Here is a 16,910-nt window from a genome sequence, read left to right on the forward strand (position 1 = left end):
GAGTGCAGCACAGATTCACCAGAATGATACCAGGGATAAAGGTTTTAGATTACAAGGCAACTTGCATTAACAACTCTTGTATTCTCCAAGTATAGAAGAGTGAAGAATAATTTTAATTGATGCGTTGAACATGAATAATAGATTTGATAGGTTATTGTTATGATGGTGCTGCTACATTTCTTGTTAGGGATTTTTTTTGAGGACTTGTATTTTACAATTATGGACATTGTTTTATTAAGGGAATACTGAAAAGGATTCGATAGATATTTTTCGCTGTGGTCATTGACAGGACACTGAGATGACTTGTTGTAAACAACACTCATTGGAAGTCACCTGTCATCAGATAAATATCCCAGCAGGGGCTTTTTGACTTGGAGAAGATATTTACAGAGAAGTGACAGGTCAAAATTTATAGGGGTCAGGAGGCTTGACTCTTGAGATATTGTTTTTGGTTTTGCTTTGAACAGTGTGTTGGAGTGTGAACTGTTTTGAAGGCAATTGGAGAAAATCAGCCAAGAGAGCAGTCACCATCAGCATCCTCTTCCATCTTTTGAGAACGTCCTGTGAATTAAGTGTAGGAAATAGAGAAACTGATGCTGCATGTCTCCTGAAAAGGCTGCCAGAAACACCTGATGCCGCATCTCACCTGGAAAACCAGCCAAACTGACCTTCAATGTCGCCTGAAAAGAACTGTTCTGGAAAGATCCCAGTGGCAACCGTCTAAGCGTATTTGGGACGCCAAACCAAAAAAGGGACAACTGACATCTTTCCGTATCTTCTCTGCTTTCTTCAAGAATTAGCAAGTATTTGGCCCAAGTATTCTTTTTTTCCTTTTTTTTAACAGAGCTCTAAAAAGAAAATCTAATTTTCTGGTTATCCGATGTGTGTATGTGTGTGTGTCATGGGCTAAGTTAAAAGGGAACTTTTATATTTCAATCTGTGTGTTAATACCTTGCTATATTACTGGTTAGGTCTCGTTTTATAACAAACTGATAATTTTGTTGTTTATTAAAGAAACCTGTTGGTGTATTTTCTTTTGGGATAACAATAGAGTCCATGATTGACCGTATCGGTAACTGGGTAAACATTTAAATATATGTTGTGACCTGTGGAGAATTGGTGCTAGAAAATACAGTGAATTCCTCCCACCTCAGTCATAACAGTATATAGAGAGAAACTATTTTCTCTGGTGGGGCAGTCCAGGACAGGGGGTATAATCTTAAAATTAGCGCTATACCATTCAGGAGTGGTGTCAGGAAGCATTTCTTCACAAGAAGGGAAAAATCTGGAACTGTCTCCCACAAAATTTTGAGATCAATTAAACATTTCAAAACTGAGGCTGTTAGATTTATTTTAGGTACGGGTATGAAACAATATGGAACCAATGCAGGCAAATGGCCATAAGACACAAACCATGATCTAATTGAATGGTAGAACAGGCTTGAGGGGCTGATTGGCCTCCTCCTGTTCCTATGTTCCAATCACATAATAATCATCCAAACCTGCCTGTATTCCACAGCTCTCATTGTCTCTGGGTCCAACCCCACAGCCCGTCTACATTGTCAATTGGTGCCTGATTCCTGAATGATTCATGAACGATTCCTGACTGGCTACCTGGAATTGTCAATCATCAATAATGATGTCATTCCCCTGTTTGAATGCAGGGTGTCCCACTAGTATAAATACAAGAGATTGTGCAGGAAGCAGTTAGATTGTTGGAGTTTAGTTTTTTTTTTTGCTAATAGTAAAGATTATGATGGCCTCTCAAGTGTGTCAGAATTTCCACAAGGACTGTGAAGATGCTGTTAACAAGCAAATCAACATGGAGCTCTATTCCTCCTATGTTTATATTTCCATGGTGTGTATTGTTTTCTTGGGGTCCTATTTCAAAGTTAAGACTGGAATTTCAATGCATTTTGAGTAGCTAGAATTTCTCTAGGTCCAGCAATTGGGTTTATAATCTATCTCTGTAGTTCTCCCTTGACTTAAATCAGTGAACACCCTTGAAACAGGGACTTTATTCCTTGCTCTGTAATATTTGTTCCCAAGTTTGAAAGTAACTCCAAGGTTCTAATAGAGGATTCATGTTGAAGATGTATAAACCTAGTCATCTTTTCCAACTTGGATGGCAACAATTAAGTTTAGTGACTAGTTAGTGAAACATTGTCTGACTTGTTCTGGTCTTCCCACCCCCCCCCCCCCCCCCCCGCCCTTTTTTTTTTTGTAGATGAGTAAATCCTGTGGTGTTGAACTCTTTTGTACGAGCAGTAATGATATTGCATGAAGTAGTAACCTGAAAGTCTTATTGTATTGAGTGCAACTTCTTTTTGATCACTTGTACCTTCACTGGGGGACAAAGGATGTCCTGCTGATAACTATAGTTTGAGTGCCTGAAATGAAACTTTGATCCAAATAATATTACTGCTTTTTTTGTAATGTTACAGGGAGGGGCATTTCAACAAATTTAGCATTTTACAGCCTAAACTTGGAAACCCAAGCCCCTTTAATTGAAAGCAAATTCTTTTGTGATAAATCATATAGTAAATAAATCACCCATTCTTTTTGACATGGCCATAAATGAGATTTGGGTCTGACCTCTCCCCTTCCCATTTTGTCTCTACCTGCAGTCCTATTACTTTGACCGGGATGATGTTGCCCTGCGTCACTTTGCTGAGTTCTTCAAGGAGCAGTCACATGAGGAACGGGAGCACGCTGAGAAACTGATGCAATTCCAGAATAAACGTGGAGGCCGAATCACCTTGGCAGACATCAAGGTTGGGATCTTATCTTCATGGAATCCATGATCTAACTTGGATACTTTCAGGCTATGTTCCTTATTCTAATAATGTCAGTACTCAATCGAGAGATTAATGAGTAAAATTTCTAGTGTTGGTGAGTTGGTCTGACTGACCTTTGCCTCTTCTATATTTATAAAATCAATAAATGGATTTTCAGAAGGAACAATTTCTGCATTGTAAACTATTGGTTCTTATGGTGCTTAACTAACTAGGTAACAATCTTGAGAATGTGGGCCATAGCTGTAGATGCCCCATGGATGTAGTTGAGGATCATAAAGGAGAAAAAGAAAATTTAGCATATTTGGGGTAATTGGGATTAGAGCTTTGGCCAAAAATGGCAGTGCAGAGGCAATGAACTGATCCAGTGTCCTGTAATTGTCTGTCAACCCAGTGATTAAACCCCATCCCTCATAGTATTGGGATGCACAGATTGTCTTTGTTACTGCTAACCCTGTTGACCTTGAGCATAACATCCCTTGGACTTTGCACTCCCAATAACAGGACCACTATTTTGTTCCAGAAGCCAGAGCAGGATGAGTGGAGCAATGGTCTGGAGGCAATGCAGAGAGCTCTGCAGATGGAGAAGGATGTGAACCAGAGTCTGCTGGATCTGCACAAACTCTCCACTGGCAACACTGACCCTCATGTAAGTTAATATTGGAATGAGTTTTCAGATGGATTAAATGATATTTGCAATCTGCCCTTAACTCTGGTAGCATTCCATATGTTTTGGGGCCTTTTTTTTTTATAAAAAAGGATCACGAAACTGCTCACAAGGTACTTGGTTTCTCTGACATCAATCTTTTGCATTTATTCCCAGTGTAATGGAGTTGACTTCCACATGTGGGTGAATTTTGGTCTTGTCTGGCTAAATGTATCCACCGGATCAGAATGATGTCCTTCTGTGCTGACCACTTGGCCTGCTGCCTGTGCTTGGTCTCTAGAGCAAGTCTTGCTCCCATGTACAGTACTTGCGCCATTATCCCAGTGCAAATAAAAAAAAAAATAAAAAAAATTTTATGAAGATACTTGCATTTTTTAAAGCTAACTATACTCGCTCGTTTCCTGTTTTATGTTCTAGTTGTGTGACTTCCTGGAGACTCACTACTTGGATGAGCAAGTGAAGATGATCAAGAAGCTTGGCGATCACATCACCAACCTGAAGAGACTGGGAGCCCCTGACAATGGCATGGGAGAGTACCTGTTTGACAAACACACGCTGAGTTGATTGGGGTTCTACAACTATTAATTCTATACTTGCTGAATGCTTTTTGATTCCCAGTTTTCTCATCTCTTGCTGCATATGGAAATAAATGTATTTATCATGGACTGATTTTGTTTCTTTGTATAGATAAGTAACTCATTTCATTATTCTGATCACCAAGATGCCCAGCTAATGGTTGATTTTCTACTGAAACTTGAACATGCCTTTAAGTTTTGCCCTTCTACATCCAGCTTCCTAAATTTGATTCAATGTCTGACTAGGATAGTTTGCACATGTCTTCCATTTGTCACTGAGAAACTTGTAGGGGATATGTGAAATGTGCAATTTTGCTGCAGATGAAACGTCATGCAGTTGTGTGATATGAGGAAGGGATGCTGAATTAGTGCCTTTTGTTTTCACCCCTATTCTCATAGAGCAGAAGGCAAGGCAGAGAGATTTGATAGAGGTCTAAGGATGCTGACAGGTTGAGAAAGGAAGATCTAATCCTGTTAGCTGATAGTACAAGTACTCGGGAATACTACTTAAGGGGTTTGGGCAAGATAAGTAGCAGTATCTGAGGGGAACAATATTTTTTTATACTGCCAATGCCCTGGAACTTGCTGAACCTATTGTGATCAAGATTGGTATCCCTGACTTGTTCTAGACCCACACAGGGATACATCAATTCTCTAAGCCATGTTAATTTAGATCCAATTGCACACACAATGCAAAATGGGATTCCCATTAGCAAACTTGTGGGATTACATTATGACTAGGTGAGAAGAGGGATAGGAGTTCACTCTCAGCCTTTGTCTGGTTTAACTGTGACGGGGTTTAATTTTAACAAGTGCTTTTAAGCTCCCTTGAGTCAATCCTTGTTCACTGCTCCAAGTGTCAGGTTAAGAAATCAGACAGGTTTCTTTAGATTTCAGCAAACAAGGGAGAAGTTTATTAATCTTAAACTCTAATCCAGTTAACGACTACAACTATGTAACACGACCACACTAGCATGCATACGCAATAAACACATGCAGATAGAGTCAAGGGGGAAAAGTTTGAGGCAATATCTGTTAGTTATTTACTGACCTTGGAGTTCAATGTGGAGTGTGTGGGTGCTGGTACCTCCTGCTATTTGTTGGGGACCCGTTCAGCATTCAACTTGTTTTGATGTCCGAGTCTTTTCTCTCTTGAGGTGTACGTGTCTTCCATGTGGCCGGGTGCTTGGGAGAAGGCGAGAGAGACAGCCAGGAGAGGGGCTTCCTTGTTCGAGCTTCAGTTGCACACCTGATTTCTTTTCAGGTATGGCACAAACAAAAACCCAAGTTGGCCAGTAGGTCAGTCATGTGACTAACTGGCTTAACCACTTCTGCATTTGTGAATTGTATTGTCTTCGGCCCTGGAATGCACTTCCTTGCACCTTCAATGTCGGGTGGTGGGGGCAGGGAAAGGAAATGAGGTTTGTGAGGTGGGGGGGAATATGAGGGGGTGGTGTGGGTGGGTGGGCTGATGGTGAAGAGAGACAAGAAGATCTCCTGATAATTAACTGTAGTTTGAATGCTGAAATGAGACTTTAATCCAAAACTCATTACTGCTTTTATTAATGCTGGTCAATGGGAGGCACTTTCAACATATTCAGGAAAACATTGAAGCAATAACTTGAAAACCAAGCCCCTTAATTGAAAGCAAACTGTCTGAAGTAAAGAATGGGTGACTTATCTACCATGATGTTGCTATCAATTTTTTTGACTTGGCCATTGCTGAGATTTGGGTCTGACTTGACTCTTCCTTTCCATTTTGTCTCTACCTGCAGTCCTATTACTTTGACCGTGATGATGTTGCCCTGCGTCGCTTTGCTGAGTTCTTCAAGGCGCATTCACATGAGGAACGGGAGCACGCTGAGAAACTGATGAAATTCCAGAATAAACGTGGAGGCCGAATCATCTTGGAGGACATCAAGGTTGGATTGCAACTTCTGTAATGTAATTGTAGGTTGCTTAAAAGATGTTTCCTCATGAACACCCTTAAATTCCTAATCCAGTGAGATTTAATGAGTAAAATTGCTAGTGTTAGTGAAATGAAGATGGGTGTTATGATGGGCCAGCCTAGCTAATGAATAGAGGAGGATCACTAAATGTGGATGTTCAGAAGGAATGAGTTTGTCCGCCAGAAACGAACTACTGCTTCCAATTTTATGGTGCTTGGCAAGGAAACTATTCTGGAGAATGTGGATCGCAGCTGTAAAGTTCCATGGATGAAGTAACTTGAAGATTTTTCTTTAAATGGAGTGTAATTGGGAACGGAGTTTGACTCTGCCCTGCCATTTTTAGCCAATGGACTGATCTAATGGACTCCACCCTTCATACTTCCTCATAATATTGAGGTGGACAGATTAACTTCTGTTGCTTTTAACCCTGTTGACCTTGAGCATAACGTCCCTTGAACTTTGCACTCCCATTAACAGGACCACTATTCTGTTCCAGAAGCCAGAGCAGGATGAGTGGAGCAATGGTCTGGAGGCAATGCAGAGAGCTCTGCAGATGGAGAAGGATGTGAACCAGAGACTGCTGGATCTGCACAAACTCTCCACTGGCAACACTGACTCTCATGTAAGTTCCTAACATACCAATTTTTCATGAGTTAGTGATATTGGAATCTGCCCTTTACTCTACATTGGTAAAATTCTGTGTAAGTTTGTTTTTCACTTTCAGATTTTTGTTTTTGGGCCAAGAAGCCATCTATACTGCAGACCTGGATCACTAAACTGTTCCCAAGACACTTTGTATCTGCAGCATTAAAATGTTTCTTATGCAGTCCATTCACCATTTATTAAAATTGATTTGCTATTTCTGGGTAATTCTGCTCTTGTCTGGTTAAATGTGCCCATGTCAAACTATCCCAATACAAAATAAAGTAATTTCTCTTTTGGAGAAGATCCTCACTAAACATCTAAAATAAAAGCAGAATACTGCGGATGCTGGAAATCTGAAATAAAAACAAGAAATGCTGGAACCCCTCAGCAGGTCTGGCAGCATCTGTGAAAAGAGAAGCAGAGTTAACGTTTCGGATCAGTGACTCTTCATCGGAACTGACAAATATTAGTAAAGTCGCAGTTTATAAGTAAGTGAGGTGGGGGTGGGGCAAGAGATAACAAAGGAGGTCTAGATTGGACCAGGCCACATAGCTAACCAAAAGGTCACGGAGCAAAGGCAAACAATATGTTAATGGTGTGTTGAAAGACAAAGCATTAGTACAGATTAGGTGTTAATACACTGAATATCGAACAGCAGCAAGTGCAAACCTGAAAAAAAACTGTTTGGCATTTTCTATTTCATGTTCAAGTTGTGTGACTTCCTGGAAACTCACTACTTGGATGAGCAAGTGAAGATGATCAAGAAGCTTGGAGATTACATCACCAACCTGAAGAGACTGGGAGCCCCTGACAATGGCATGGGAGAGTACCTGTTTGCCCAGCTCATGCTGAGTTGATGAGCATTCTAAAATTATTAGTTCAAAAATATTGGTAGAAACAAAATGTGACCCATTTCTGGTTAATATGCAGTTTTCTCATTTCTTGCTGTATGTGGAAATAAAAATATTTATCATGGCCTCATTTTGTTTTTCTCTGTATAGATAAGTAACTAATTTCATTACTCAGGTCAGCCAAGATACCTAGCTGTCTAATATTTGATTCCACTGAAACTTTACCATGCCTTTTAAGTTTTGCTCTCCGACATCCAGCTTCTGAAAATTGATTCAAAGTCTGCTTAGGCTAGTTTGCTCACATCTTCCAATTTTCACTGAGAAACTTGTGGGGAATATCTGAAATATGCAATTTTTATCACCAAGTTAGTTTCTTCCATCTGCAGATGAAATGTCATGCAGTTGTGGAACATGAGGAAGGGAAACTGAATTTTGTTTTGCCCCCTGTTCTCATTGGAGCAAAGGGCAATGCAGAGAGAGTTGATAGAGATGTGAAGATGCTGACAGGTAGACAAAGGCAGATCTATTCCTGTTAGCGATTGTACAAGTACTTGGGAACACAGACTTTGGGGGGTTTGGGCAAGTGATTTTTATTTTATTTAGAGATACAGCACTGAAACAGGCACTTCAGCCCACCGGGTCTGTGCCGACCATCAACCACCCATTTATACTAACCCTTCACTAATCCCATATTCCTACCACATCCCCACCTGTCCCTATATTCCCCTACCACCTACCGATGCTAGGGGCAATTTATAATGGCCAATTTACCTATCAACCTGCAAGTCTTTTGGTGGTGGGAGGAAACCGGAGCACCCGGAGGAAACCCACGCAGACACAGAGAGAACTTGCAAACTCCACACAGGCAGTGCCCAGAATTGAACCAGGGTCGCTGGAGCTGTGAGGCTGCGGTGCTAACAACTGCGCCACTGTGCCGCCCCATGTAGGAGTATCTGAGGAGAATCTTTTTTCTTTGTACAGCCATTGGCAATGACCTGGAACTTGCTGCGTATGAAGATGGTGGTAGTGTAGCCAATAAATAAGTTCAAAAGGAAACTGGATGAGCATTTGGAGGAAAAAAACTTGTAGGTACTAGAGTAGGGGAATGGGGCTGAATGTAATGTACTGGTCACGAGAGACTCCATGGACCGAATGACTCTTACACTATTCATTGTAAAATATTCACCATCTTAATCTGTCTTTTGGCTAGGTTGTCATTTGTTCAACCACTACTCACCAGGAGCCATTTTAATGAATGTCTGGGATGAGTGAATGCAGAAATCAGGTAGTTATAACACTCTCTATTTCAGGTAAAATCTTCCCTCGTAATCAAGTCTCAATAGACTCCAGCTTTGCAGAAGCAACAACAGAGGACTTTACAACTCCTAAATTCCCTGGGGCTGGACCTCCATGTTGCACGTAGACGTAGCAACAGAGTTCTGTTTGAAGCTCTCCACTTTTCATTTCCCCAACATGTCAGTTGGTTTGCAGATTCGCTGTGGAATGTTTTGGGCTGGACAATCTTTTTCAATATATTGTTGTTAGCATTGTTATCATAGATTCATTCTAGACCCATCAAACGCAGTGTCAATTCTCCAAGAGATGGATCTAATTGTGTTCAACACAAAATGAAGTTCCATTTGCAGACTCCTGCGATTATGTTGACAAACTCTGAATCTGAGAACAGATTCAATTGGATTCACTTTGAGAAAACTCAAAGTAGCCAACATCAAATACACCATTGACAAGATTCTACTCAAGCGATTAGGAAAAATTGAAGAACATGGAATTGCTTGAAACCTTTAGACATGGAGTTGGTTGGGAGGTAGGAAACAGAGAGTAGGGATAATGGGTATGAACTCCAATTGGCAGGATATGACTGGTCATCTCTCCCAGGGATCTGTACCAGGGTCTCGGTTTTTCATTACATTTATAAATGACATGAAGGAATCGAGAGCCATATATCCAAGTTTGCTAATGACACTAAGTTAGGTGTTACAGTAGGTAGAGTAAATTGGAGCAGAAAATTGAAAAGAGACATTGATAGATTGTGAGTCGCCAAAACTGTGAAAGATGAATTTCTATTTGAGATAGAGTGAGGACAGAGAGACATAAATCAGAATATTTTCTAAATGGTGAGGAGCTAGGAACTGTGGAGGCGCAGAGAGAGTTAGGGGTCCGTGTACAGAAATTATTAAAAGCTAGTGGACTGGTATATAAATTAATTCAAAAGTCGAATAGTCTTCATCTCAAGGGGTCTGGAATACAAAGGGGTGGAGGTTATGCTATATTTGTATAAAGCTCTGGTTAGATCACATCTGGAGTACTGTGTTCAGCTCTGATATATTGACCTTTGTGGGAGTGCAGCACAGATTCACCAGAATGATACCAGAGATAAAAGGGTTAAATTACGAGGACAGTTTGCATCAACGACTCTTGTATTTCTCAAGTATAGAAGAGTAAAGGATTATTATAATTGATGTGTTGAACATGAATACTAGATTTGATCAGGTTGGTTATGTCGGTGCTGCTATAGTTCTTGTTCGGTTTCTGTTCTGAAAAGATCCCAGTAGTAGCTGTCTAAGCATATTTGGGACACCAAACCAAACAAGGGACAACTGACATCTTTCCTTATCTTCACTTTTTTCTTCAAGAATTAGCAACTATTTGACCAAAGTATTCTTTTTGCCGTTTTTTTGTAACAGAGCTCGAAAAAGAAAATCTCTTTTTTTGTGGTTATCCGGTGTGTGTGTGTATGTATCTGTGCGAGGTGCTGAGGTAAAAGGAACTTTCATATTTCAATCTGTGTATTAATGCTTTGCCTTGTTACTGCTTAAGTCTTGTTTTATAATAAACTGAAAATTCTATTGTTTATTAAATAAACCTGGTTGGTGTATTTTATTTTGGGGTAAAAATAGAGTCTATGATTGACCGTATCGGTAACTGGGTAAACATTTAAATATATGTTGTGACCTGTGGGGAACTGGAACTAGAAAAAACAATGCCCTCCTCCCACCTCGGTCAGAACAGTATATAGAGAGAAACTATTTTCCCTGGTGGGGCAGTCCAGGACAGGAGGTATAATCTGAAAATTAGAGCTAGACCATTCAAGGGTGATGTCAGGAAGCATCTCTTCACAAAAAGGGAAGTAAAAAGCTGGAACTGTCTCCCCCAAAATGTTGAGATCAATTAAACATTTCAAAACTGAGACTGTTACATTTTTGTTAGGTACGGGTATGAAACAATATGGAACCAATGCAGGCAAATGGCCTGAAGACACAAACCATGATCTAATTGAATGGCGGAACAGGCTTGAGGGGCTGATTGGCCTCCTCCTGTTCCTATGTTCCAATCACAGTATAATCATCCAAACCTGCCTGAATTCCACAGCTCTCATTGTCTCTGGGTCCAACCCCACAGCCCGGCTACATTGTTAATTGGTGCCTGGATTCATGAATGATTCCTGACTGGCTACCTGGAATTGTCAATCATCATTAATGATGTCATTCCCCTGTTTGAATGCAGGCTGTCCCAGCAGTATAAATACAAGAGCTTGTGTAGGAATCAGTTAGATTGTTGTTGTTTGAACTTAGCTTCTGTTCGTAGTAAAGATTATGATGGCCTCTCAAGTGTGTCAGAACTACCACAAGGACTGTGAAGATGCTGTTAACAAGCAAATCAACCTGGAGCTCTATTCCTCCTATGTTTATCTTTCCATGGTGTGTATTGTTTTCTTGGGGTCCTATTTCAAAGTTAAGAATGAATTTCAATGCATTTTTGAGTAGCGAGAATTTTTCTAGGCCAATCAGTTGGGTTTATAATTTATCTCTCTCGTTCCCCCGAGACTTAAATCAGTGAACACCCTTGAAATAAGGACTCTATTCCTTGCTCTATAATATTTATGTCCAATTTTGAAAGTAACTCCGAGGTTCCATGAAGTTTCTAATAGAGGATTCATGTTGAAGATGTATAAATCTAGTCATCATTTCCAACTTGGATGGCAACAATTAAGTTCAGTAACTAGTTAGTGAAACATTGTCTGTCTTTCCCCTTTTTTTTTTGTAAATGAGTAAATTTTGTGGTGTTGAGCTCCTTCTTTGTTTTGTATGAGGAGTAATGATCTTGCATGAAGCAGTAATCTAAGTCTTTCTCTACTGAATGAAGAGAGAAAAAAACTCACTTGCATCTTCATTGGGGGGACAAGGGATGTCCTGCTGATAATTATAGCTTGAATGATGAAATGCAACTTTGATCCAAATAGTATTCCTGCCTTCTGTAATGTCACAGGGAGGGGCATTTCAACATATTTAGCATTTTATAGCATAAACTTCAAAAACCAAGCCCCTTAATTGAAAGCAAATTCTTCTGAGGTAAAGAATGGGTGACTTATTTACCATGATGTTGCTACCATTTTTGACTTGGCCATAAATGAGATTGGGTCTGACGCCCTGTCCTTTTCATTTTGCTTCTACCTGCAGTCCTATTACTTTGACCGGGATGATGTTGCCCTGCGTCACTTTGCTGAGTTCTTCAAGGAGCAGTCACATGAGGAACGGGAGCACGCTGAGAAACTGATGACATTCCAGAATAAACGTGGAGGCCGAATCATCTTGGAGAACATCAAGGTTGGATTTTGAACTTGGAGTCTATGATCTAACTTGGATACTTTCAGAGAATATTCCTTATTCTAATGTCAGCTCTCCATCTGGTGAGGTTGAGTAAAATTCCAAATGTTGGTGAGTGGCTGCAGGATGAGTTGGTATGACTGATCTTTGCCTCTTCTATAGATACAAAATCAATAAATGGATATTCAGAAGGAACAATTTCTGCATCAAAAGCCATTGGCTCAAACATATGGTGCCTAACTAGGTAACAGTCTGGAGAATGTGGGCCACAGCTCTAGACTTCCTGTGGATGAAGTTGATGTTAAAAGGATGCGGAGAAAGGAACATTGGAGCATATTCGGGGTAATTGGGATTAGAGCTTTGGCCAAAAATGGCAGAGCAATGAACAGATCCTGTGTCCTGTAATGGTCTGTCAACCCAGTGGTTAAACCCCATTCCTCACAATGGTCCCTTGTAGTATTGAGGTGCACAGATTATCTTTGTTGTTGCTAACTTTGTTGACCTTGAGCATAACATCCCTTGGACTTTGCACTCCCACTAATAGGACCACTATTCTGTTCCAGAAGCCAGAGCAGGAAGAGTGCAGCAATGGTTGGGAGGCAATGCAGAGAGCTCTGCAGATGGAAAAGGATGTGAACCAGAGACTGCTGGATCTACACAAACTCTCCACTGGCAACACTGACCCTCATGTAAGTTCCTAACATTGCAATTATTCATGAGTTAGTGATATTGGAATCTACCCTTCACTCTACATTGGTAAAATTCTGTGTCAGTTTGTTTTTCACTTTCAGATTTTTGTTTCTGGGCCAAGAAGCCATCTATAATGTAGACCTGGATCACTAAACTGTTCCCAAGGCACTTTGTATCTGCAGCATTAAAATGTTTCTAGTGCAGTCCATTCCCCATTTATTAAAATTGATTTGCCATTTCTGGGTAATTCTGCTCTTGTCTAGTTAAATGTGCACATGTCACACTGTCCCAATTCCAAACAAGTGTAATTTCACTTCTGGAAAAGATCCTCATTAAACATCTGTTTGGCATTTTCTATTTCATGTTCTAGTTGTGTGATTTCCTGGAGACTCACTACTTGGATGAACAAGTGAAGATGATCAAGAAGCTTGGAGATCACATCACCAACCTGAAGAGACTGGGAGCTCCTGACAATGGCATGGGAGAGTACCTGTTTGACAAGCACACGTTGAGTTGATTAGCATTCTAGAGTCATTAGTTCTATAATATTGGTTGAAATAAAATGTGTTCCATTTCTGGTTAATATGTAGTTTTCTCATCGCTTGCAATATGTGGAAATAAAAGTATTTATCATGGACTGGTTTTTTTTCTTTTCACCTTTTGTACAGATAAGTAACTCATTTTGTTATTCAGATCAGCAAGATTGCTAGTTGTCCAATATCTGACCCCATTGAAAGTTTAGCATGCCTTTTGAGTTTTGCCCTCCTACATGCAGCTTCCATTTGTCATTGAGAAATTTGTAGGGATATTTGAACTATTCAGTTTTGCTGCAATGGTAGTTTCTGGCATTTACAAATGAGATGCCATGCAGTTGTGGAATATTAGGGAGGGGCAATGAATTAGTGGCTTTTGTTTTGACCCCTATTCTGATTGGAGAAAAGGAAATTGCAGAGAGATTTGATAGCAGTGTAAAGATTATGGCAGGTACTAGGGCATACAAACTTAAAGGGTTTAGGCAAGAGATATGTGAGGAGAACTTTTTTTGGATATATAAACCAGTGGCAATAACCGTGCTGTGAATGATGGCAGTGTAGCCAATAAATGATTTCAAAAGGAAATTAGATGAGCAGTTGGAGGGGGGAAAAAAACTCACAGGTGCCAGAGCAGCAGAATGGGACTGAATGCATTGTACTGGTCACCAAAGACTCCATGGACCGAATGGCTGCCTGTCATAAATGACTGTGACTCTAGTCATTGTAAAGCATTCACCATCTTAATTTGCCTTGTGATCAGGTTGTCATTTGTTCAACTACTACTTACACTCATGTTCACCAATGTCCTGGATGAGTAAATGAAGAAATACTTGGCTCAGGTCATCACAACACTGTATTTCAGGTAAAATCTTCCCTCGCTATCAACTCTCAATAGAGGTCTTCTTTGTAGAAGCAACAATACAGGACTTTACAACTCTTAAATTCCATGGGGCTAGACCTCCATGTTGCACTGAGACGGAGCAAAAGAGTTCTGTTTGAAGCTCTCCACTTTTCATTTCCCCCAACATGTCGGTTGCTTTGCAGATTCACTGTACAATGTCTTGGGCTGGCCAATCTCTTTCGATCTATTATGGTCAGCACTAGTATCACAGATTCATTCTAGACCCATCAAGCGCAGTGTCAATTCTCCAAGAGATGGATCCAATTGTGCTCAACACAAAATGAATTTCCATTCACAGACTCCTGTGATTATGTTGACAAGCTCTGAATCTGAGAACAGATTCACTTTGAGGAAAACTCAAAGAAGCCAACATCAAATACATCATTGACAAGATTCTACTGAAGCGATTAGGAAAAACGGAAGTACATGGAATTGCAGGAAACCTTTAGACATGGTTGTGGAGTTGGTTGGGAGGTCGGAAAGAGAGAGTAGAGATAATGGGTATGAACTCCAATTGGCAGGATGTAACTAGTCATCTCACCCAGGGGTCTGTACCAGGGCCTCGGTTTTTCATTACATTTATAAATGACATGAAGGAATCGAGAGCCATATATCCAAGTTTGTTAATGACACTAAGTTAGGTGTTACAGTAGGTAGAGTAAATTTGAGCAGAAAATTGAAAAGCGACATTGATAGACTAAGTGAGTAGCCAAAACTGTGATAGATCAATTTCAATGTGAGATAGAGCGAGAACAGAGAGAGATAAATCAGAGTATTTTCTAAATGGTGAGGAGCTAGGAACTGTGGAGGAGCAGAGAGAGTTAGGGGTCTGTGTACAGAAATTACTAAAAGCTAGTGGAATGGTATATAAATGAATTTAAAAAGTCTCATACACTTATAGTCTTCATCTCAAGGGTCTGGAATACAAAGGGGTGGAGGTTATGCTTTATTTGTATAAAGCTCTGGTTAGATCACATCTGGAGTATTGTGTTCAGCTTTGATATATTGACCTTGGTGGGAGTGCAGCACAGATTCACCAGAATGATACCAGGGATAAAAGGGTTAAATTACGAGGACAGTTTGCATTAACGACTCTTGTATTATACAAGTATAGAAGAGTAAAGAATTATTATAATTGATGTGTTTAACATGAGTACTAGATTTGATCAGGTGTTGTTATAACGGTGTTGCTACTTTCTTGTTGGTCTTTTTTGGCAGACTCATATTTTAGATTTATGGCCATTGTTTTATTTTGGGAAAACTGAAAAGGATTCCATGGATTTTCTTTTCACTGGGGTCATTGAAAGGGCACTGAGAGGATTTGTGGTGAACAACCCTCACTGGCAGTCTCCTGTCTTCAGATAAATATCCCAGCAGGGGCTTTTTGACTTGGAGAAGATGTTTACAGAGAAGTGACAGGTTAAGATTTATAGGGGTCAGGAGACTTGACTCTTGAGATATTCTTTTTGATTTTGCTTTGAACAGTGTGTTGGAGTGTGAACTGTTTTGAAGACAATTGGAGAAAACCAGCCAAGAGAGCAGTCACCATCAGCATCCTCTTCCATCTTTTTGAGAACTTCCTGTGAATTAAGTGTAAGAAATAGAGAAACTGATGCTGCATGTCTCCTGAAAAGGCTGCCAGAAACCCTGACGGTGCATCCCATCTGGAAAACCAGCCAAACTGATCTTCAACGTCGCCTGAAAGAACTATTCTAGAAAGATCCCAGTGCCAGCTGTCTACACATATTTGGGACGCCAAACCAAAAAAGGGACAACTGACATCTTTCCATATCTTCTCTTTTTTCTTCAAGAATTAACAAGTATTTGGCTAAAGTATTCTTTTTGTCTTTTTTTGTAACGGAGCTCTAAAAAGAAAATCTCTTTTTCTGGTTATCCAGTGTGTGTATATGTTTCAGTGTGAGGTAAAGGCCTGCTACCCGACCCTAACACGACAGGACCCGACAACATGTTGGGTACAGTCGGGTTAGGTCGCTCTTTTGTGTCCGGCTTTCGGGCACTTTGGGCAAGAAGTGTTCAAAGTAAAAAACCTACCTGAGCTGGGGGTCCGGGACGTCTGTGTCTGATGAGTCAGTACTCCACCATGTTGAACACCACTTGGAGGAAGCACTGAGGGTGGCAAGAGCACAAAATGTATTCTGGGTGGGGGTCTTCAATGTCCATCACCAACAGTGGGCCATCAGCAGCAGCAGAATTGTACTCAACCACAATCTGTAACCTCATGGCCTGGCATATCCCCCACTCTACCAATAGCAATAACCTGCTCAGTGACGCTCAGTTTGGGTTTCGCCAGGGCCACTCAGCTCCTGACCTCATTACAGCCTTGGTTCAAACATGGACAAAAGAGCTGAACTCAAGAGGTGAGGTGAGAGTGACTGCCCTTGACATCAAGGCAGCATTTGACCGAGTATGGCATCAAGGAGCCCTAGCAAAACTGAGGTCAATGGGAATCAGGGGGAAAACCCTCCGCAGGCTGGAGTCATACCTAGCGCAAAGGAAGATGGTTGTGGTTGTTGGCGGTCAATCATCTGAGCTCCAGGACATCACTGCAGGAGTTCTTCAGGGTAGTGTCCTAGGCCCAACCATCTTCAGCTGCTTCATCAATGACCTTCCTTCAATCATAAGGTCAGAAGTGGGGATGTTCGCTGATGATTGCACAAT

General features: G+C 40.7%; 2 protein-coding genes across 2 annotated transcripts; both read left to right on the forward strand.

Moving 5' to 3' along the window:
* Positions 1-1,753: 1,753 nt before the first annotated feature.
* On the forward strand, positions 1,754-7,488 carry LOC137353679 (ferritin heavy chain A-like). The gene is made up of 6 exons (XM_068020040.1): positions 1,754-1,858; positions 2,628-2,774; positions 3,319-3,444; positions 5,813-5,959; positions 6,483-6,608; positions 7,342-7,488. Exons 1-6 carry the CDS (start codon positions 1,754-1,756, stop codon positions 7,486-7,488), a joined length of 798 nt encoding a protein of 265 aa, XP_067876141.1.
* A 3,608-nt stretch (positions 7,489-11,096) lies between these two features.
* On the forward strand, positions 11,097-13,314 carry LOC137353573 (ferritin heavy chain B-like). Its single transcript, XM_068019939.1, has 4 exons — positions 11,097-11,201; positions 11,961-12,107; positions 12,671-12,796; positions 13,168-13,314. The coding sequence occupies exons 1-4, from the start codon at positions 11,097-11,099 to the stop codon at positions 13,312-13,314; spliced, it is 525 nt and encodes a 174-aa protein (XP_067876040.1).
* Positions 13,315-16,910: the final 3,596 nt, after the last annotated feature.

The sequence above is a fragment of the Heterodontus francisci genome, chromosome 41 (genome assembly GCF_036365525.1).
Source record: "Heterodontus francisci isolate sHetFra1 chromosome 41, sHetFra1.hap1, whole genome shotgun sequence".
Taxonomy (NCBI): Eukaryota; Metazoa; Chordata; class Chondrichthyes; order Heterodontiformes; family Heterodontidae; genus Heterodontus; species Heterodontus francisci.